General features: G+C 38.1%; 1 protein-coding gene across 4 annotated transcripts in view; it reads left to right on the forward strand.

Moving 5' to 3' along the window:
- LOC118223927 (glutamate decarboxylase 1) overlaps window positions 1-21,649 on the forward strand; it is a 60,690-nt gene extending 39,041 nt beyond the window's left edge. For all 4 annotated transcript variants that reach the window (XM_035411015.1, XM_035411012.1, XM_035411013.1 and 1 more), the window contains 11 exons: window positions 7,367-7,479; window positions 7,633-7,748; window positions 8,238-8,317; window positions 8,409-8,463; window positions 12,385-12,501; window positions 15,657-15,721; window positions 15,808-15,886; window positions 17,588-17,737; window positions 18,745-18,852; window positions 19,489-19,578; window positions 19,717-21,649. In XM_035411015.1, coding sequence (XP_035266906.1) covers window positions 7,367-7,479; window positions 7,633-7,748; window positions 8,238-8,317; window positions 8,409-8,463; window positions 12,385-12,501; window positions 15,657-15,721; window positions 15,808-15,886; window positions 17,588-17,737; window positions 18,745-18,852; window positions 19,489-19,578; window positions 19,717-19,890 — 1,147 coding nt within the window. In that variant the 3' untranslated portion in view covers window positions 19,891-21,649. The remainder of the gene's footprint in view (window positions 1-7,366; window positions 7,480-7,632; window positions 7,749-8,237; window positions 8,318-8,408; window positions 8,464-12,384; window positions 12,502-15,656; window positions 15,722-15,807; window positions 15,887-17,587; window positions 17,738-18,744; window positions 18,853-19,488; window positions 19,579-19,716) is intronic.
- Window positions 21,650-24,149: the final 2,500 nt, after the last annotated feature.

Below are 24,149 nucleotides of genomic sequence, written 5' to 3' on the forward strand. Positions count from 1 at the left end.
GAAATCCCCTCCTATTGCTATACCAGAATTTGGAAAGTTATTAGGAGTGTGTTGAATCTGATTCTCCAATGTTTCAAGAAGATTATTATTCTCAGATTTAGAGTTATAGCCATACATATTAACAATGATAAAAGTGAAGTTGTCAATGTTAATAACTTGATAAAGAAAATGACCTGTTGTGTCACAGACAGAATGTAGAATAGTTCCAGAGAATGTGTGTTTTAAAGTGGCAACACCAGCAGAGTGTGCCGATCCATGTGCCAGCCATAGCTCGTTACCCCACTGAGACCTTCAAAATCAAGCGTGACTCTTGAATAAAACAGAAATCAGTTTTGTGCTTCTTAGCAAAAAATATATATAGCTTTGCGGTTTACAATATTTCTTAACCCACTGGCATTGAGCGCAATAATAGATAAAGACGTATTAACAACAATAAAAGGACTAGAATAAGAAGTAAAGTTAGGATGAAACTAGGAAATTTAAACCTATTGTAAAGAGCTGCACCATTTTAACTTTTATATAAAGTTACTTAGTGAAACATAGTATAGCTATGAAATTAACAAGGCATCTTAGTTTCCTGTTGATAAAAAATACTACAACAGTTATTAATCATTCAGAATAAAAAGAATGTACAAATATTAGAAAAAGTAACACTGAACTGAATGGGCTTAGTTAAATGATGCTCACTTTCAAACTTATTAACCTGAGTAGCATTCTTTTCAAAATTTCAGGATAATGATCCGTTTCAAGGAAGAAACAACTCGGAAAAAACAAAGAAAATAAAACACTTTGGTTATTGAAAATCAGCTTTTTCTTGGTTTTAAACATACATCATCACGTAGGGGATGATCATCAAACCTCAAGTTGCAGGAGTCAGTTCAGTACCGTTAGCATAGGCTAGTCCACCGATAAAATATGCTGTCTTTCCTTGTTCGCGTGCCTTCGCCACCAGTGGCCAGAGCTGCATCCTTCTCTCTCTGACAGACTGTGATAAATCTTCGGCAAAGCGCAGGTTTTTGTTATGGAGGAAAGTGGATTTTTTGCTGCTTTCCAAACTGCATCCCCGTAGATACGTGAGGTGAACTGAATAATAATCCCCCGAAGCTTGGAATCATCTTTTCTCAGTTGGCCGAGGCGATGCACTGTATCAATGCCATCAGGAAACTTGGCCTTGTGCTCGGGTAGGACCAACTGGGAGATCTGTATAACCTCTCTACGGACGTTTTGGCCCTTACATTCAACTACTCCGTAGAGACACAGATTCCATCGTCATAAGTAGTTCTCAAGATCAGATAAACATTCCACCAGGTCTGCTTTCTTCTCTGCCATGCATACTCGTTCTTCGATGTGTGTCATTTTCCCTTTGACATCTCAAATCTCAGAAAGGTCAACCGTTTTCTTTAGACCTTCGATCTTCATTGTGTTGTCGGATATCAACCTCTCTACGTTCTTTTCCAGAGCATCAATTCTGGTGTTAAACATCACTGAGACTTTCTGCACAATGTCCGCGCTGTCTATGTCTAAAGTACATTGCTGCTTGGTTTTCTTCGATGCCGGGGGTTTGGAAGGAGTTATAGGTAAGGGAGGAAATTCTGCATCCACGACTGATAACACAGGTTGGTTTGTTATGCAGTAGTCGTGCATGTTGTTCACGAGTGGATTTTCTAGTGCTGACTCCATATTGCTGTTGTTGTAGCTAACAGTGCTATTAGCTTAAGTTTGTTTTATCAGATAAGTGCATAAACCGAAAGATATCAACGATGTGAGGTCACTAACACATCAACATAAATCACATAACACCGCTCTAAGACGTGTTGTGAAATATAATATCTAATAGCTATGTTTCACTAGTTTTATAAGGTTTGAGGTGACCAGCTCCTGAAAAAGTGTGTGCTCACGTCGCCATCTTGGCTCGCCCCCCATGACAAGAGAACCAGCCTGCAGTGAGCTGGGGAATCTCCACCAGGAGAATCTCCACGAAGAGAGAGATTGCGTAACCTCCACACCACAAATCTACCAGGAGCACCTCCACCATCGATCTCCACGGAGAGTACCGACCGGAAAGACGTGACCTCCATGTAGAGGACCCAATGAGAAAGCGGAAGGACCGGAGATTGCGTAACCTCCACACCACAAATCTACCAGGAGCACCTCCACCATCGATCTCCACGGAGAGTACCGACCGGAAAGACGTGACCTCCATGTGAAGGACCCAATGAAAAAAGTGGAAGGACTGGAAATTGCATAACCTCCAGATCACTATTGGAAGTCACCTGACCTCCTTTATTTAGGAAACAAGTTCATTTGTAAGATGTTACCACTTGTATATTGAGTCGTTTATGATTGCTTACCAGTTTTAATTAACGGTCGATAATTATCTGGTTACAACACAGTATTTAGCTACGTTAAGATAACACCTTTATTGCTCCGTACTAGGCTAATAATCCTGGCTTCATGAGTGTTAATGTATAAATTATATATAATGCATATTTTAATGACTGTTCAGTTAAATGTACACATATTCACTGTAGCCTTACAGTAGGCCTATAATTTGTTTTGTCTCGGTATGCTGCGACCCCGCAACATCCTATCCTAGCATCTACGATACCATTTGTTTACCTTAAAAGGGAGTTGTCATCTCTGGAGACTCTCACACCTGCTTGTCTGCATTTACGATAAATCCGTCTGGTGTTTCTCATGGAATACAACTGATAGCTTCTAATGATCAATGAGTTTATGACAATTTAAGTATTCATGTCTAATTACAATATTTTTGCTTAAACTCATTTTAATCATACCCAAGTCTCTCAAGTATAAATCTCACTCCTGGATTAGATGCACCAATGCTATTTAAATATACGCTTTCATGTTGCTGAAAAGCAGATAACGATTGGCCACATTCAAGCATTGAGTCATAACCGTGGTCACTTAAATCCCAGATGTAGTTGTACACCAAAGAATCATAATTCCTCAGGAAATTACGCAGCAATGAGACATGTCAAAATTTGAATAGGCATGATAAAATGAGACAAAACTACTTGCTACGATAGATTTTTTTTTAATCAAAGACTATCACATTTCTTCAGCCTTTAATGGTGAAGTCTGGCTGGCCATGGCAAATTCTGCCCGATAGCAGCTGAAGCTCTCATTCTTTTCCCAATGATGACCTTTAAAACAGAAAACACAAGTCACTAGTCCCCTTTACACATCAATGTTTGTTTATCATGTAACCAATATCAGACAGCAATAACTCAGCATTCACTTTTTACCTCTTGAAGTATGACATCAAAGAGGTAGCCCATCATGTTGATTTCACCTCTGTCAATTTTTTCTTGCACACTGGTAGCAGATGCTATCAGGTTCATGAGCTTGACAGTCTAAAGATTTAATACATTTACATATTTAAACAATCTGACATAACTTATTTTGTATTGCACTTTTCAATAATTAGATAATATTAAAGAGAATTGTCAAGCTTTGCAAGAACAGAGTAAAACAAATGTCAGATTAATTTACCTGACTACAGTTTTTGGTGATTTGCTCTTAAAGTGGGGGAGGTAGGTATCTGCTCTGACAAGAGGATTGCCTCAGCTAACATGCTGGAACCGGTCAGGTAGAAGCAAACAAAAAAGGCATATCAGGCCAGTGCTGTATGTACCACAATTAAACCATGAGTGCAAGCCCAGTGTATACTGGTAGCTATATTTATAAATCAATGACAAACTATGTTCTACACCATATCCGCCGATTTACCCACCCAGATATAATTTCTGATTAACAATGTTGTACATTTTAAGCCGTCATAAAATGCCAGTAGTACAGATTCTGATGTAGTCAGCTGAAAGGAGGTACAGTAGAATGAGCACATCCAATTTGTTCAGGTGTAGGGCATAAACAATATGTACAGTAAAAAATAAGGTCTGATGTTTGAACAGACTAGGCAGAATTTGTGTCATTTCAAATAGATTGGAATATGGGTTTAACATCAGCATGCATTTGTAATGCACTGTTTTGAATGTACGTCCACACCTCTGAATATTTGCCTTTTTGTTAGTTTGAAGGTTGGGCATAGCAACACGTGTTGCATTCTTTAATTGTTGATGGAGAGCCATCATTCCATATGGATATATGATATAGATTTAAATATTATTTACAGTAACGTTTATGTGTTCCAAATTGTAATTACAAGGACAGTGGTCATGATACCACTTCACAGCATGGGGCTAATCATTTGTTCACATAATAAAAATATGCTTGCTAGCATTTAAGTTTGGATTAAAAACCAATGATTCCTAACAAGGGTGTATGCACCTCTGATGACTAAATATGACAATCAAAGATATTGGGAAATAAATGTAATTTATTATTGGCTGAATAAATGTCAGGCTATTCCTTCCAACCTAATGTACCGCCAAACAATGTCACTGTGGTGTAACAAACAAATAGCCAATGTAAACAAAGAAAACAGTTTAAGTAAACATGATTTTGGCATCATAAATGGATGACCACTTATAAGAAGGGCATTAAAGGTTTTCGAGGGAAAGGCTGTATAATTCAAATATACAGAACATCTAGCTAACTTTATTATCGTCTTCAACATGTCGTATATTCGCCCGCACTCATTTGCTGAAGTGACACCGAGTAGCAATGACCAAACAAACGTAGCAAACATTTGCATAAGTTCAGCCAGCATCTGCAGACAATATCCGCTCACCAAAGCATTATAAAATAGTTTCCACGCTATTGGAGTGGGGGTTTCTAGAGAAGAAGAGCAGAGAGTGGAAGCCCTCCAAAGGGACCGAAGAGAAGTAACAGAGATTTGTATTTATAAAATTATTTTATTATATTCCTACCTGGTCTGCGCAATATGAACAATACCAATAAAACACAAAGTGGTATTTACATAGCAGCTCTGTGCTTTACATGTAGCAATGTTACTGTAGTTTGTAGTTTGATGAGTTATCGCAGTGTAACATGAATCATTGCCTGGGAAACGTCAGCGACACGACTGAATGATTATATAAATACTATATAGGAACAGTATCATGCAGCGTTTGTCCGTTCTGGGCTACTGTAGAAACATGGCGATGCAACATGGCGTCTTCCGTGGAAGAGGACCTGCTCCCTATGTAGATATAAAGGGCTCATTCTAAGGTAACAAAAACACAACGATTCTTATTTTCATGGGATTATACACTAATTAAAACTTACTTTGTGTATTATATTCCATTTCTGCCAAGTCCGTTCCGCTAAATGTCACTAAATTCTACACACTGCACCTTTAACTTCTTGCTAGTATTCCAGCCAGGCTTGCTACCAAGCAAGACGTCCTGTGCCTGTGAGTCTCACACTGACTAACGGCCACTGCGATCTACTGGCGTCAGCTGGTATCGCACTAACAGAGATACAAAAAGATACACTGAACAAAAATATAAATGCATCAATTTCGAAGATTTTATTGAGTTCAAAGGTAATAAACGTAAATCACTCAACTGAAATAGATTCATTAAGCACTTATCTATTGATTTCATGTGATTGGGGATACAGATATGCATTTATTAGTCACAGATTCCCCAAAAAAGATACCATGAGATGAACAGAATACCGATCAGTATCTTGTGTGACCACCATTTGCCTCATGCAACGCAACACATCTACTTCGCATTGAATTAATCAAATTGTTGATTGTAGCCTGTGGAATATTGTCCCACTCCTCTTCAATAGCTGTACGAAGTTGTTGGATATTGGTGAAAACTGGAACACGCTGTCGTATGCGTCGGTCCAGAGCATCCCAAACATGCTCAATGGGTGACATGTCTGTGAGTATGCAGGCCATGGAATAACTGGGAGAACATGGAAGAAGTTGGCATCGAAGGTGAGCTCTTGCCCACTCATGTCGATTGTGATGCCAAACTGCTGACAAATCAAGACCCCGGTGAGGACGTCAAGCACGCAGATGAGCTTCCCTGAGGCGATTTCTAACAGTTCGTGCAGAAATTCTACGGTTGTGTAAACCAACTGTTTCATCAGCTGTCCGTGTGGCTGGCCTTAGACGATCCCACAGGTGAAGAAGTCAGATGTGGCGGTCCTGGGCTGGCATGGTTACATGTGGTCTGCGGTTGTGAGGCCTGTTCCAAAATCTCTGAAACGATGCTGGAGGCTGCTTATGGTGGAGAAATTAACACCCATTACTCTGGCAACAGCTCTACAGGACATTCCTGCAGTCAGCATGCCAATTGCATGATCTCTTAACTCTTGAGGCATCTGTGACATGGTGTTGAACAACAAAAAACTCAACATTTTAGGGTGGCCTTTTATTGACCCCATCATAAGGGACACCTGTCTAGTGATCATGGCTTTTAATCAGCATCTTGATATGCAACACCTGTGCAGGAGATGGATTATCTTGACAAAGGAGAACTGCTAGCTAACAGTGGGCAAAAACAAAACAAATTTGTGGGAAAATTTTGAGACAAATAAGATCTTTGTGCACATAGAACAAATTTTTGAGGTATCATTTAAACACATTAAAAATGGCTGCAAAAATAAAAGTGTTGTGTTTATATTTTTGTTCAGTATACTTGCAGTAAGTGAAACTGTCCCAGAAAGGTTTTACATATGCAAAAGCAATAGTTTAAATGTTGTATTTTTAGTTAGACAGCAAGCCAGTGTACTGAGTTAGAGATTTGCTTCAGTCGGAGGGGGGGATTTAACCAAGTCTATCAGTCCTGCAAAGGCACTACCCACTAGGCTACGAGGGAAGCAGACATCAGAGCTGGCAAGTTGTACTGTTTTAAACATGAACACTTGTATATATGTTCATTTTGTGTTTGTATCCAATGTTTTTATTGGTTGATGTAGGTAAAATTATCAATGGGGAGACTTTGTGGGCTATGAGAATTTGTGGCAGTAAAAAGAAGAAGAACGAGAAAACGCAAAATCCCCTTAGTTTTGGGTTTTATTGTGTGGACGTGTGAAGTTGTTTATGAACTCTGCCTGTTGAAATAAGGTCAGAATGTACAGAAATGAATGTTTTTAAGGGCTGAAAGTCTGTGGCTGTTGCAGTTAATTTTGTGGGGAACCCTGGGAAGTGCCAAACTCTCTGTGCTGTATAGGTATGGGGCATGCCCCGTCAAGGCGTAACTTGACTGGATGGCATACCTGCCATCCCAATGAGAATTTTCAGGAAATGTATTTTGTATTTGGTTTAACTGAGGTTTCTTATAGGTGAAATATGCTGATTTGTTTCCAAGCACAGAGGAATGTAAATGAAAGTAATTTTGTATGCCAAAAAACAGCAACTGAGATTTTTTGTTAGCATCACTGATGATTGTTTGTGTGTGGGGGGGTTTGATTTGTCCTGCAGGTTCACTTATGAGATTGCCCCAGTCTTTGTGCTCATGGAACAGCTGACCCTGAAGAAAATGAGAGAGATAATTGGCTGGCAGGGCATAGATGGAGATGGGATATTCTCACCAGGTGATTTCTGAACCAGATCATTATTCCTGATTCAACATTAACGGTTTTTAGCATTGACATTAGATATATACTCATACAGAAAGTTATGAAATGCATTCAATTCAATTTTACTCTGTTGGACCAAGACAAGAAATATTCTTGTTCTGTCTGCAGGGGGAGCAATATCCAACATGTACAGTGTGATGGTGGCACGCTATAAGTATTTCCCAGAAGTCAAGACAAAAGGCATGTCTGCCGCCCCCAGGCTAATCCTCTTCACATCGGAACATGTGCGTATATTCTGTCTACCAAACATCCACTCTCAACCATTTCTTGCTTCAGCTATTGCCTTGTTCAGACCCTTTGTTGCACAGAGGAATCCTCATGTGGGCACATGCCCTGATTTGGTCACATGTAGGTATATCCCAGTCTGGCCGACCAATCATTACTTTTGTAACATGGTGCTTATGGCACTCATCTCTTGGCACTTATCTAAAGTTTTTTAGCCCTGGTCTCTGTCAAATTCCTAAACTGGCTATCTCAATCTGACCACCTAACCATCCACCTAGATTTGATTGGCTTCACAAATCCATTGCATTCCCTATCTATTCCCAGCTTGATTCAGCTAGGTCATCACTGAAAAGATGAAGTGACATTGACCATTATTTGACCATCCCAGTATAATAAAGGTTCAGTTAAATATAAAATGTCAATGGAGACAGATTCCTGATACCAGAGGGAATTAAACATAGTGAATTTGTGTCATCTCTGTCTGACAGAGCCACTACTCAATAAAGAAAGCTGGTGCAGCTCTTGGCTTTGGAACAGAGAATGTGATCTTGCTGAATTGTGATGAAAGGTATGTTCGCATATATCCCATGCCCTCAGTGTACTCGAACCTCTGACTGAGAACATTATTCACATGTTTGAATGTTTACTGTCTGTTTCAGAGGAAGAGTCATTCCAGCTGATCTGGAGGCCAAGGTCATTCATGTCAAGCAAAAGGTCAGTTTCAGATTACTGTTTCTCAGACCTGAAATGTTTTCCTGGTGAAACAGAAGGAGTGCGCCATTGAATGTGAGTAGTATTACTCAGCAGCCCAGCAATGAGGCGATGTATGTCCACCTCCAAGATTGGGATGGCAGGTATGCCATCCCACCAAGTTATGCCTTGGCGGGGCGGCATGCACCATACCTATACAGCACAGACAGTTTGGCACTTTTCAGGGTTCCCTACAGAAATAATCGCAATGACCACACACTCTCAGCCCTTAAAAAAAAAAAATGCAGTTTTGTACCTTCTGACCCATTTCAACAGAGAACTCACACCTTCACATGTCCACACAATTAAGCTCCAAACTTAGGGGATTTTGCATTTTCTCCTTCTATTTCCTGCCTGATTACATCATCAATGCTTAAAGCCCACAAATATGTCTCTCCATTGGACATTTTAGTTACATCAGCCAATCAATACATCGGATGCATACGCAAAATTACTGTACATATATAGAAGTGCACTCGTTTAAAACTACCACATTTTGGTATTCCTTTTTCTCTTACACGGTTAGCTCACCGGGTAGTGCATCAGCATGCGAAATTTTTGCGTAACTGACAGGCGAGGTTTGAGCCTCCCTTGGACTCATGAAAACCTCTCTTCACTTATTACACTGCCTTGCTGGGTAACTCTAAATATAACAATAACTCTACTGCTTTTTCATCTGTATAATCACTGCAGGAAACAAATTTATATTTCTAAAATAGACGTAAAATACACCCTCTGTCACGGTACGGGTAGGGGGGACCCAAACGCAGAGGGAAAAAAAACACAAACTTAAAAGGGAAAATTAACAAAGACTTTACTAACACGACAGGCAAACAAGTAGGGAACAGAGAAGGCCACGAAGGGCAAAAACACAAACTCAAAAAATATCTAATGAAACAACAGGAACTCAAAAACACAGGCAGGACAGAGTACAAGTAAGTCAAACAAACAAACACAAACAGGTCACAAACACAGGCAGGTACATACGGTCGGCGCAAACATACGTAGGAAACAAACACAGGAACAAAGGAAATGCAGAAACTCCAAAAAAAAACACTAGAAAACCAAGACATGGGCAGGAACACATGGGGCAGAGGCTTACGCACAAACAATCTGACATAACCACAAGGATCCAGCACCTGAGTCAAGGGAGGGGGAAACTTAAATAGAACAGACACTGAGGAGACACAGGAGGGCACCATGAACAATCAGGCCACAGAGAGGGAAGGGAAAACGAGACAATCAAGAACCAATAATGAGACAATTGAAAACAATCATACAATTAACACAAGGGGAGCAGGACACAAAACAGAAGTGCCGCCATCTGGCGGCCCAACAGGGGAAACGCAGACAAGAACACAGGACCATGACACCCTCAATTTACACAATTCTGCTTTCAGCATTTTTACCGAGGTTTACGTTAGCTACCTTGCTTACCACAAGACAGACTGTACAGTATTACTACGGCAGACGGCTGTGAAATTAATGAGCACTAAAATCAGCGTTGCACTTCGGTCCGGTAGGTAACGTTACTGGTCATATAGAAACTGCTGCAAGATACTGACTTCCTCACGGGAGGTGTGCCGCAGGGGTTCGGGGGTGGTAGTGTAACCACAAAAATAAGACAAAAACTTTGGACAGTGGCTGCATGCAATGTTATTGAGAACGGTAGTACAAACTCATTAAGCTGCACACGTCACATACAGGGTACTTCATTCAACATGTCTACAGTTTTATTAAGCAAGCCCAACAATTGTATTTATTTACTAAATCCAACTATTTCGTCCTTCAGTCTACTTAATAATACTGCACACAACCACTAGCCAACATTTTGTGTCTGTGTGTGTGTGCGTGTGTGTACTACATTTCTCTAGGCTAGCATTGCGCAGAGTTACTACCTTAACTAGCCTACCTTTTCCATTACCATGTGTGTACTTTTTATTTCTAAAATCAAGTACCTACAATTGTAGGCTAGCTGTATTGGCATAAAAGTACATTTGTTAGACCAGCATCATTTCTTCACTTTGAAATTCCCAGTTTACATTTAAAATCCCATTGTCCATCGGATATTGACAGCAAAACCTAAAATAGACCACATCATGTCACTAACACGATTTCCTTGCACCAGTTGCACTGGCAACGTTTGTTACTATCACGTACAATATGAGCCACATAGTATGGCATAAAAGTTAATTCATTACACCAATATCATATCTGGACAAAATCCCAGGTTTTACATTCACACCATTAATCGTCGTATATTTTCAGCCAAATTCCCTGCAAATGGACTTGATTTATCCTCTTACCACAACTGCTCTGCCCTATATAAAGTGCAAGTAATCGCGTTGCTGTCGCGTCATGTAATATTGGACATTTAAGTTACCATACCACAAATGAATGGACATGCTTAATGTAGCAAAGTTCTCAACAGCAGCAGATTGGTCACATTTCACGTCAATCAACCGTATCTGTCTGTCAGGCAGAAAACGGCAAGAATTCTGCATTCTTTAAAACGACACGGTGATCTACCAGCATGGCCTCTGCGATTGACGTATTGGCCACCCCTGACATACAGTACACTTTCATTTCTTTGTAATTCATGGTCAAGGAAAAATTTGTGAATCCATGCCTATGTGTTTATTTCATCCACAATGTGTGTTACCATGCATGTCTCTCGTAGCCTAAATTTATATATGAATTCCTATTATCACTATTACTATTATTATAACTCATAACAAACACAATACAGAAAGATATGACATCTGATGAAAAACATGTTTTCAACATACAAAAGTTATTAACAGATACAAAGCACTATCTATAAGTCATTACTTAAAATCTAGGCCTGCCATTAAAAGTGTTGATATCAAAATTGTGCCAAGTTACATGAAACAATATTGGCTGGCTTAGCTCACACTCATTAAAGAAGCTGTATTCCGTAGCAATGCTGCCCAGTGTTTCCTAAATTCTTTTAAGTAATTTGGCCCTGTGTTTTCTTTATCTTACCATCTGATCACAATGTTCTCATTCAAACTTTGTGTCACATCAAACTGTCTAATAACAAAAATTGCCTCATGCGTGGAATTTACATGACTGTATGAAACTGCTGGTCAATACCTACAGAAAGGATATTCCTCCAGAAAGGATATGTTTATACTTTGTCGTCGTGTTCATTTTACATGAGTCCTTGTATATTTGCAAATTCAAATAAATACCGATTGTACAATAAATACTATACATACATATATATATGCAAAACTTCATTATCCCCATGGGGACATTTCCCTAGCAGCATGTAACATTCACATTTATAAACAGACATTTATACCAATACACATACAATCATTCTTACTACAGAAGAGGGGGGGGCATAAATACAGATATAAATTACACATATTGAGGCCTATTACATAAATATGGAATCTTACAAATGTTTTCAAATGTCACTTATGCTTGCCCCATTAATGCACTGTATTCTTCTACACACAGGGCCAAATTACTTGAAAGAATTTAGGAAACATTGGGCAGCATTGCTGTGGAGTACAGCTTGTTTAATGTGTGTGAGTTAAGATTGCTTCATGTAACTTGGCACAAATTTGATAACAATACTTTAAATGGCAGGCCTAGATTTGAAGTAAGGACTTACAGATAGTGCTTTGTATGTACTAGTAACTTTTGTTTAGTAAGCATTTTTGTACATTGAAAATGTGTTTTTCATCAGATACAGTACTTTACCTTACTTTACCAGCAATGCCAAAGTAAAAATTAGTTTACTGTGCTGTGATTCTGTTGTACAACATTTGGCCTTCTGATAAAAGTTAACAATGTGATGCACTTGCTCAATGCACTTAATAATGATTTGTGTTATGTGCTACATCTTTGCAGGGCTACATTCCACTGTTTGTGAATGCCACAGCTGGCACCACAGTGTATGGAGCCTTCGACCCAATCAACGAGATTGCTGACATCTGTCAGAAATACAACATGTGGCTCCATGTGGATGTAAGTGCGTTCTGCACCAGCTCAGACCTCAAGACCCCTAGCTTCAGTATGTCCATGTGTGGCTTGTTCTCAACATATCCCACAATAAAGTACATCATTTTTACCCCAATGGGCAATTTTCTTCGCAGCATGTCAGATAAAATTTGACACAGACAATAACCACATAGAATTTTCAATATACAAGCCAGTAAACAGGTCATGACTAAGCAATGAATTCAGATTACAATTTAAAATGTCATACTAGTACAGAAAGGAATCCCCTTATCAAATCTGGACTGTGCCCTGGAGTCTGAGGTTTTCTTTCAACCAGGATGACAGTCAGGTGTCACTGCTGGGGGGTGTGTCAGTCAGTATTGCATAGTGCAGTACAATCCTGGTGTAGCTCATTGGAACTTTCGGGTCAGTCAAGTCTACATTTGCACCATTCACCGCCCACCTGCTTGGAACACGTCTACCGTGTAAAGTGCAGGCCATTGTACAGTGGATTTCTCATTTCGGGGCTTTCCCATGCAATGCACTGCATGATCAAAGCCTATTCAAAAGCCAATCAAAGGTTTTCTTGGATCATATGCTATCCAATTTGACTTTGATATAAATACCAGCAGTAGAAATGCAGACTTTGCATTTATTTTTTATTGCCTTTTTAATCATTTTCATTTTAATTGTCTATGGCTGTTCTCATACTGCATTGTGGTCCCTAGGGTATTGTATTTTGTTCTTTTTTCTTACATCCATCTGTAATGACAATAAACGTAACTTGAACAATCTTTTCATTTTAATTGATTGTAGTTAAAATGATAGCTACAGCACTGTCACAAATTATGGATAGACTGCCAAACAGAGTTCATGTAATATTTTGCAGTAATCTCTCTTTTTGGCATAATAAATGTAATATGTAATAAATGTAATATCGACATAAAACTAAAATGTGGAAACAATTAGCATTTGAGTTAAACAAGTAATAATTACAAATTCCTTTATTTATTATTTAATACCAACCATTGAGCAGTCCAACATATCTTACTGGTAGAAATGATATAATCAGCTTGAACATGTATTGCTTTGTCCAGTATTTTTCTACATAAAATGATAATATTTGTGCAAAAAAAATTTTTTTGCCTTGTATACTGCTTGTATACTATACAAACATACAAATATACATTGTATATTTCAGATTACTGATGGTCACAAAATGTCATTATCACTTTATATTGATAAATGATTAATTGGAATCAACCAAAGTCTTAAATGTTTTAAATAAAAAAAATATTTTCCCAAAAAACAGGTTCCACAATTATTGGCACCCCTGGTTTAATACTTTGTGAAAACACCCCTGGCAAAGATGAAAGATGACTTTTCCTATAATTTGTGATAAGGTTAGAGAACACATTTGGAGGGATTTGTGCATTGCTCCATGTAGAACTTTTCAGAATCATTGATATCTTTGGGTTTTGCGCTTATGGACCCCCCCTCTTCAGTTCAGACCATAGGTTTTTGATGGAATTTAAGTCTGGAGACTGAGATGGCCATTTCACTTTAGCATTTCTGTTTAGATTTTGATGTATGCTTGGAATCTACCTGACCAAGTCCTAGCTTCTTAGCAAAGACAACCAAATTTTCTGCCAGAATTTCCTGGTACTTTGTTGAATTCATTGTGCCATTGATCTAAAATAGGACCACTGCCAGCAAAACATCTTCAAAATATCAATGATCCACCTTCATATTTGACAGTAGGTATGAGGTGCTTCCTCTTCCTCTTTTGCCGCCAAACATGTCAAAGGGGTGTATGGCCTAAACGTTCAATTTTGGTCTCATCTCATCAATAGCACTCTCTTCCAGTCATAATTCCAATGAGGTTTGGCAAGCTCCAGATTCTTAGTTTTGTTTATTGTGCTCAGTAAGGGCTGTCTTCGTGCCACCCTTCCAAAGAGTTAGCTGGTATGGAGGTGCAAGCTCCAGTTACCTTCCCAAATTCTCCCACATCACTCCTCTACTGCAATCACTCCACTGGCTACCGGTCGCTGCCAGGATCAGGTTCAAAGTCCTGACCCTCACCTATACTGCAGCCAACAAGATGGCCCCTATCTACTTGCAGGACATGATTCGATTCTATACGCCTGCACGACCACTCCGCTCTGCGGCAGCAGGGCGCCTTGTACCCCCTCCCACCCGAGTAAAGGGATCACAGAGCTTCTCCACCCTAGCTCCCCAGTGGTGGAACGAACTCCCTGTCCCTCTTCAAACCTCTCCCTCACTACCCATCTTTCGCCATGGTCTGAATTCATCTCTTCAGGCTATACCTGGACTAACTACCATATGTATATCATTTCACTTTAAATCCCCCCTTTCATGACACTCATTACATGTACCCCATTCCAGCACTTTTTGGTAATTTTATTTGTCCTAATTTTGTAGCTTGTTCTTCTGCTAGTTGGCTTGGCAGAGGTTAGGTCAGAATAGTGTTCACTGTGTGAACTAAATTGTGTTCTTGGCTAGAAATAGCTGTACGAAATAAGTATTGTATCTTACTGAACCTGTGTTTTGTAGTTGTCCATGTCCATGACCATGACCATGCACCACACCCACTTATAATATATTCAGTATAATCCAGCTTTGTTTCTACGTGTTCGCAGTGCGCTTCTTGCCTCTGGTTCCAAAAATACCAACACTGACTAGCCATGGCCTGTGTGCCCACGCGCTCCACCATTGACTGCATCCATGCACCGTCCGATATTGATTCCAGAAAATAGAGCCTGAAGTGTCTTCCTCTGACTCACTTTTGAACTGTAGTGTGATGAGAAGCAGTGGCTCACATCACATACATTTGAGGAGAACACCAGCTTGTCTGCACTTATCAATTAACAACAGAGGTTGCAGTGAGGGTAACAGTGTGAGCATGACTGGGTATTCCAAATCGGGGGGAAAATAGAGAAAAGCATAAAAAATGCTTGTTTCATCAATAAATTCCAGTGGTCCGCCTTCAAGTATGGTTTTCTATTGAAGCTACTATGTCCTTTCTATAATCAATGGCCATAGATTTGCTTTTTGCTGATATTTAATTTTTAAAAGAATAGTCACACAATAAACAACTTCTCCAAAGACACACTGCATGAGCATTTTATAGGCAATGAAAAATGTTGTTTGTGTTTAATTAGGGTGCCTGGGGAGGAGGACTACTGATGTCTAGGAAGCACCGTCATAAGCTGAGTGGCATTGAGAGGTAATGTAACTTATACATCCAGAGGTAAAATGTATTTACACATCTAGAGTGTTTGTTGTTAATGTTTTTTGTCATTATTTTTGTAGGGCCAACTCAGTCACCTGGAACCCACACAAGATGATGGGAGTGCCACTGCAGTGCTCTGCTATCCTGGTCAGAGAAAAGGTGATGAGTTCATACTTGTACTCAAACTACACATTCTATAACATTTACACACCAAATACATGCATGCACCAACACTATTAGGCACACAAATACACATATACAGGGGTTAAATTGGGATTTGGGAGGTGGGTGGACCCTGAGATCCGGTGGGAGGTGGGTGAAAAAAGGTACAAACCAATGAATGTCTCAGCTCAATATAGTTGTGCACATAATTGTAATTAAGGAAAACAATGTTTTAAAAAGAATGTATACTATTGATGCAAGCTTTTACATAATATATTTCAAGTTTATTGAGTGTCATCAATGCTGAGAATTTTTTTTACTTAAGAAAATAATCGGTCCTCCTCTTGTCCTCACTTTCTTCTTCCTTTATCCATCTTTCTTAAACTGGTGAGGCGCAAAACTTTCCTTTAAACTAATCATTGATCTCAAACTGTTTTAATTAATTTTCAGTGATTAACAAGCATGCAAACATCTGACTAATCAATTGGAAAGGGACACAGCTTCTTCGCATTGTGTTAGGGAGATTATAAATGATAAATGCAATTTAGAAAAATCTGTTTTAATCACTAAGCAGTGGCGGAATCTTACCATGATCTTCCTTGAGTATTAATCCGCAAAATAGTCTACTCAGTACTATCATATATAGCCAGCTCTCCCCAAATAGGCAGTTTTAGCGAGTAGCCTAGGCCTTATAGCCTACATTTATTTTCATTTGCAGTACTAAATTGTGCACATTTTTAATCAACATTATTTGCGGATACATGCACTTCTTTCTCCGCACTCGTATTCATGGCAAATATCTGCAATGCGTAGATTGTAAACAAAATTGAAGTGCAGGTTTTGTTTTTGCTTGTTATTCTGAAAGCTAACACGGTAGATAACAGACTGGTGTATCTTGTTTGTTAAGTGTAGACTACTTGGTGATTAAAACGGATTTTTAACGGATAAATTGAATTTATGATTTAATCCCCCTAGCACGGTATGAAGATGCTGTGTGTTAGGCTACTTGCCATTTGATTAATCCAATCGTTGGCATGCTTGATTACAAAGGAAAATTACTAATGAAAACAGGTTGAGATCAATGATTAGTTTAAAGGAAAGTTTTGCGCCCCACCGATTTACAGCTCACCAGTCGCCGCTGAATAAAACGTTATGTATGTGGGAAATATTCAATCCTAGCTTAGCTGCTGACCAGAAACCTGCTGATTTTGCTCAAGCAATCAAAGTTGCCGTTAATAATAGCCGGCGTTCGTGGGGGCTGTTTATTCATCTCTCTTTAAAATGTTGCATAGATGAAATTACATGTTAATGAAATTACCTACCGTGTCCGCTTCCAAACAATCAAGACAATCAACGATATTTTTCTTTCTGTGGCACTCTATATAAACAACTGTTCCTCCTGAGTTTTTTTTTTCTTTGGATTTTTGATTGGTTGAGCGAGTAACTGGCTAGAGGGAACACATGGACTGGAGCGTACGAAAAATGGACTGGATTGTCATAGTTATTTGCAAAACTACTGGTCAAAATTATTTATTTATTTACCGTCCACCCGCGTCCACCCCCAATTTAACCCCTGCACATATATATGCGTAAGACATAAAAACACACACTTTTCTCAATGGACTGAATAGCAGAGCTTGTCTCCTGTTGTGTTTCGGTATTTTATCCATAATCTGACACTGCGAATTATACCTGCAGGGACTTCTCCAGGGTTGCAATCAGATGTGTGCTGGATACCTCTTCCAGCCGGACAAACAGTATGATGTCACCTATGACACTGGTGACAAGGCCATCCAGTGTGGCAGACATGTGGACATCTTCAAATTCTGGCTAATGTGGAAAGCAAAGGTGATGTTTAGTGTATTAAGTCTCACAGATTCCAAGGTATTCACACAAAGATAAAATTATAGTGACCCAAACATAGCCGACAAAGATAAGCACGAGTTGCATTGTTAAAGTGAACTTCACCCGTAATTATTTAATATGTTGGACTTCCCCTGAAGAAGAATTATATCCATGTAATTTTGTGTCACATATAATACTTTAGCCCACAACAAAGCCCCCTTTACCCCAAGCAGTGATCATTGATGTTATCCCTGTTGCTGAGAATTGATTCAGAAAATGTAGTGGAGGCTGCAGTTCCCATGAAACTAAGTCAAAACCTTGTTATGTCTTAAGTATCATGATTAGGTTTTCATAAATACAGTGATTTCAAGATTTGTTGCCAGTAGTCTCTGTTCTGACAGAAGTTAATTGATTTTAACACCTCCATTCACTTAGATGATAAGAGAAGTAATATCCCAAAGACATCTTCACCTCAAATGATTTTTGCAGATACAGATACATACAGCTCACATCAGTTATCCTGAGGGTAATACAAAACATTCCAAACTATGATATTTTGGTGAAGCTGTCCTCAAAGTAAAATTTTCTTATAAAGCTGTGTTCTGTAGCTGTAACAGTGCTAATAAAACAAAATATGAGGGGGTGCCATCTGACGTATCTATACATAATGAGTCATCAGAATTCACAGGAAGAGATAGGAATTTATTTACTAAAAATTGGACAAAAACCCATAAGATTATCACATTTTTGTATCATAACAACCTGAATGGAGTCACATTGAGGAAACATTAGACAATGTTTCCTCAATGTGACGAATCATTTTAGTCCTGTTGCCAAACGTTGTTAGCTGAGACTTAGCTAGCACAGTTAAGTTAGTCATTTGTTAGCAAACTAGCTTAATAGCTGTTACAAGTTAGGAAGTAGGAACAAACAGAAGGCAGAACATGTATTGGATCTTTGCAATTGCTGCTTTCAGTCGTAGTTGACATTATGCCTACTTTATTCTACAGGGTACAATTGGGTTTGAACAGCACATCAACAGGTGCTTGGAACTCTCTGAATACCTCTACACAAAAATAAAGAATCGGCAAGGGTATGAAATGGTGTTTGAGGGAGAGGTGAGCCTTTTCCCAGCCTTTTCTGTTCTGTTCTGCTCCAAAAAAAAAAACAAACATGGACAATGATGTTTTCATGATGCATGAAGCATTAATACAGATATAATGAATATGAAGAGGACCTTTGTCACTCTGCATACCTTATAACTGTGTGCAAGGAAACTTAATGTAGTGAGCTCAATGTGAGAGATTGCCATCTGCAGTACTGAGCGATATTCTGGTATAATTTATGGCCTAACAGAAACTCACATATTTGTGTTCCTGTCACTGTGGCTCCCTTTCTCAGAACTTGTACCACAAAGGGAAAGGAAAACGCTTTTACTTCCAATTCATATACTAGAGAAGAAATTAGCACAATTCAGGGAGATGAACATTCTCCTACATGTACAATATCAAGCATCTAGAGAGAAAAATAGCACAGTTCAGAGTTATACATTTCAGCTTTCAAGAAACTTTTAGTCAACAGCGCTTTTGGTTGGATTATACAGAATACGTTTTCTGTTTTTGGAGAAAAAATCTGAGGAACTCAGAACTAGTTTTGTTCAATTTTCTGTGCATAATGTAATGTAAATGTGGGTCACATGAATGTCTCCTTCTGGTAGGGGGGCTGGCATCAATGTGAATCTGTTCTCTCTGCAGCCTCAGCACACAAATGTCTGCTTCTGGTACATTCCATTGAGCCTGCGCGGCATGCCGGACTGCGAGGAACGCCAGGAGAAGCTGCATAAGGTACAGGTACATCCTTCCTCCTTTGTGAGTGTACTTTCCTTGGGCTCACAAAGACAGATTTTGTTTTTTGTTTTTTTTCAGAAGGTATGTGTATAACTATTGGATTTGTTAACTTTTCACATCACTGTTGCAAAACAGGTGGCACCCAAAATCAAAGCAATGATGATGGAGTCAGGGTCCACCATGGTGGGCTACCAGCCTCAGGGAAACAAAGTCAACTTCTTCCGGATGGTCATCTCCAACCCTGCCGCTACTAGGTCAGACATTGACTTCCTGACCGATGAGATTGAGAGGCTGGGGCAGGACTTGTAAGGGGGCTGCCCTGTTGGAAGAGGCGTTTTCTTTTTTCTTTTGCAGGCAGCTCTAAAATGACCTGCTCTGGAAGAACCTACAGTAGCAGTTCCCAAGCAGTTGTGTAGGATTCTGAATCTTGTAGCCAGTAGGTCCTTTTAGGTACAGGTAAATATCAAAAAGCATATTGTCTTGTGTGTGTCCCAGCCCATTAAGTCTCATAGCAGTGATTGTTTTGTCATGCGATGTAACTGGTATTTTATAAACCATTCTGAAAGTTGAAACAGCACGTATTTATTGAGCAGCATCTGTGGTGTGTAAGTAGGTCAGGGTAGAGCAGAGGCCCTTAGACAACACTGTGTATAAACTGCTGTAGGAAGGATATTAACTATATATTCTGGTTTCTCTAGAGGTTTGACTGATAATTAGATGGGTGAACGCCACACTTTCCCATCAACTTGTATTATATTGAATAGCGGTGCTTTTTTGTGTGCAAGTGATTACAGAGCCAGATGTGCTACCCTATATCCTAGCTGTTCTTTGGTGTCAAGTATTGGAGAACATGTGACACAGTCATTGTGACAGATTATGTATTCTATTTCTGTGTTTTTAGAGATAATGAATTTGGTGTAGATTGTGTATAGTATTGTTATATTTACCTTTGTGAAAAATCTGATAAATGTCATAGTTTTACAGTAAGATATGTTTAAATAATAACAATTATATATAGTTATATAATTTAAAATGTTTTTATTCATATTGAGAAATGACCAGTGTTCAAGAGTTGTCAAGTATTTTCCATTTTAATGTATCTTTGTGTGTGTGTGTGTGTGTGTGTGTGTGTGTGGGTGGGTGTGTACACTCAGTTTTAATAAGGTGAAAGGTATTTTAGTGTATTTGTAGCCAAAGAAAGAGAATTTGTCATATTTGAAAATGTATGCTATACTATGCTGTCCTTATAGAACTAATAAACATATATTGACATAGTGAATATCTAAATATTTACAAATATTTACATTATGATCAGATTTTTATGAGACAACTATTATTTAACACCCTAAACCTTATTGTATTTTGTGTAACTGATATGTTATTTACTGAATGTTCTAGTCATCAAAGTAGCTAACACTTGGATTAAAAACTAACTCAGTAGCATTGCTGCTGGTACTTTAATTAGCGAGAAGCACAATGTAGAATCAGCCTGTGGAATATTTTCCTCAGGAGGTTGGAGAATCGTGTTTACTGTATGTATTTTAAATACTTTATTACAAAAAAATGTATATTTATTTTAAATATGTTACTTTCATTAATAAGGCCATTCAATCAAATGTATCACACTTACATTCAAAATAATCACAAAAATAATACTGTGATTATTTTGAATATAAGTGTGATACATTTGATTGAATGGCCTTATTAATGAAGTAACATATTCAAAATGAAAATGATTAATGTCTTTGTTAACAAGGCTATACAATCAAATGTATTACACTTATATTAAAAATAATCACAAAAATAATATGTGGGTTTTTGGCACAACTTTCTAGATTCTGTTTTCAACTGACATGACATGTGGAGGGAGAATGATTATGACTTTGATGTGTTCTGGACCAAAATATTAAATGGCATGATGCAGCAATTTCTGTGATACTGTTGATTAAATTAAATCCTTTGTGTGGGATCAGCTTTGTCAAAGCAGGCACTTTAACATGCAATCATGTCATGTACAAAACATCTTACTGTCATATTTACAGTCCTAATAAAAAATGTATTTACAATACTTCACACACTTCTGTCAAGTTATTAACTTTATTATGCTCTGTGTGGAAACAGTTAGGTTCCCTATTAGTTGTACCTATGTTTAAGAATTACTGACAATTGTATTCCAGCAAATGGAAGCAGGAACAGACCTTCAACATTTAGATATCATTTTTCACAGAATTTCAGAACATTAAAAAAAAGAATAACTTCCATTCACTTTCTCCATTGCAAATTTCATGTATTGAAACTGCTAACACAAGCACTTTCAAAATGTTTCACGTGAAATTTGTAACGGAGAAACTGTGTATAAGTTTTTTGTTTCTACTGTCTGTTTTTTTTAACCTCCAGCACTTTTCCTGAACTTTTTAAGTGTTAGTCCTCTCTACTGAATTTCTGAATTAAATGTCATAAACAAGACTTGACACTAAATAAGAAACTGAAGCATAAGTTTCCATAATATTTTTAAGTATTGTACATGATAGCAATCATACACAATAGTAATCATACACAATAATATTTGATTTGTAAATGTCAGGGTTCATGTTCAGTGTTTCTAAGTGGTTTTTTGGGACTAATTTTCCAATTGAAATCAGAAAAGTCACATTAAAAAGCATTTTTGCTTAGTGGCTTTATTGTGCTTCCATTTAATTTATATGGATTTATTCAGCTTCCCTTGAGCAACTGTATATAACCAAGGTAAATAGTGTATGTGTGCTACGACATATGTATTTAATAGACTTGTACAGGAGGTTCGTCCATAGAGGACACAGAAGACCATCCTAATCAAGAATTTGGATGGGGGAAAAAGTATTCTACATTGTAAAAATTACACTTAGGGAGGACGTCCTCCCTAACCAATCAGCCATTTAGATTTTTAAAAAATGACATGCTGTTTCTCCAATTAAAGTAGGGGTTTGTCAAGTGTCACAATGTGTGCAAGCCATCATGCTTAGTTTTAGTGTGAGATTTAGTGAAAGATAGCTACAGAGAGAGAAGCTCATGATAAAATATAGTTCTGCAAATTTATAGATATTTTAAATTGTAGTTTTTAAATTAAGTGCAGTAGGATGAGAAAGAGAGGTTGTTGGTGTTATTTTTGCTATTCATTTAGAGGCGCTCTGGAAAGTTGCATGTTTTTTCTGACACTACAAACATTAGCCAACGTAATCTAGCCAGCTAGTAGAGAGAGAAGCTTGTTATAATATAGCTGTGCATATTTACAGATTTTTTTATTTGGAGATTTTTTAAATTGTAGTTTTTAAATTGAAATTAGTAGGGCAAGAAGACGTTATAATTATTTTTATTATTCATTGTTGGAGAAGCTTGGCAAAGGAATGTATTAGCACTAGAGTTCTAGCACGTATTATCAACAGGGTTTGCACAGAAGATAGCTAAATTTAAACATACTTGCAACTGTATGTACACATAGGTGAAATATCACCCTGTACCTTAGTTATGCAGAAAAAAATGTTATCTTTGTTATCCTCTGGAGGCTATATTTTTCAATACTTTTGCAGTTCTTTTCTGTGCTGTCAAATATGTTGGAAGTTGTCCAGCTATATCATTAGCTGCTAAGGGGACATGTGCCAACCACCCATCACAATTATTGCAGCATTCTTTCTTTTTTCCAGTTTGTTGCAAGTGGAGCCACTCTAAACCATAATGCAGGCATCCATTCAACTCTGATGTATTAACTACAAAAAAATAGGTTAATGGTTCCTCTGTGTCCTCATTAGATGGACCTCCTGTGAGCTCCATAATGACTTTTTATTCCTGCTGGATTTGGCCCTGTACTCCACAATTTTATATTTGCAATCAAACAATGCACATGTGGTAAAAGTGCAGGCTCTACAGCTCCAGTTGTACATATTGGTATTATTTTTATATATTTAGTTTAAGATTATAGTATCTTTCCAATGTCTTCTGAAAAACACACACCTATTAAAGCTTTTGCATTTCATAAATTTATGGAATTTCATTCATTATTATTCAGTGCCATGAAAAAGGATTTGCCCACTTCCTGATTTCTTGTCATTGCATATTTTGTCACACACAGTGGTTTCAGATCTTTAGACAAAATGTAATCTTAAACAAAGGGAACCTGAGTAAACACTAAATACATTTTTTAGTTATTATTTCATTTATTTAATTAAAAAAAAGTTATCAAACACTCATATCACCCATGTGAAAATGTAATTGTCCCCTTAAACCTAGTAACTTGTTGCACCACCTTTAGCAGCAACCAAGAACTGCAACCAAACACCAAGAAATTAAGAATTTTCTGGTACAGAGCAGAATATGTGGTTCCTTCAATAATGGCAAGTTGTCCAAGTCCTGAGGCTGCAAAGCATCCCCACACCATCACATTACCGCCACCTTGTTTGACTGTTGGGATGATGTTCTTACTGTGAAATACTCTATCTGAAGAAAAACACACTAACACATACAAAGCAATGTCTAGAAGTCATTAAAACTTAAAATTAGCCCAGGTTAGAAGCGACAATATTGGCTCTCTTAGC

Source organism: Anguilla anguilla, chromosome 3, assembly GCF_013347855.1.
Source record: "Anguilla anguilla isolate fAngAng1 chromosome 3, fAngAng1.pri, whole genome shotgun sequence".
In the NCBI taxonomy this organism is placed as follows: domain Eukaryota; kingdom Metazoa; phylum Chordata; class Actinopteri; order Anguilliformes; family Anguillidae; genus Anguilla; species Anguilla anguilla.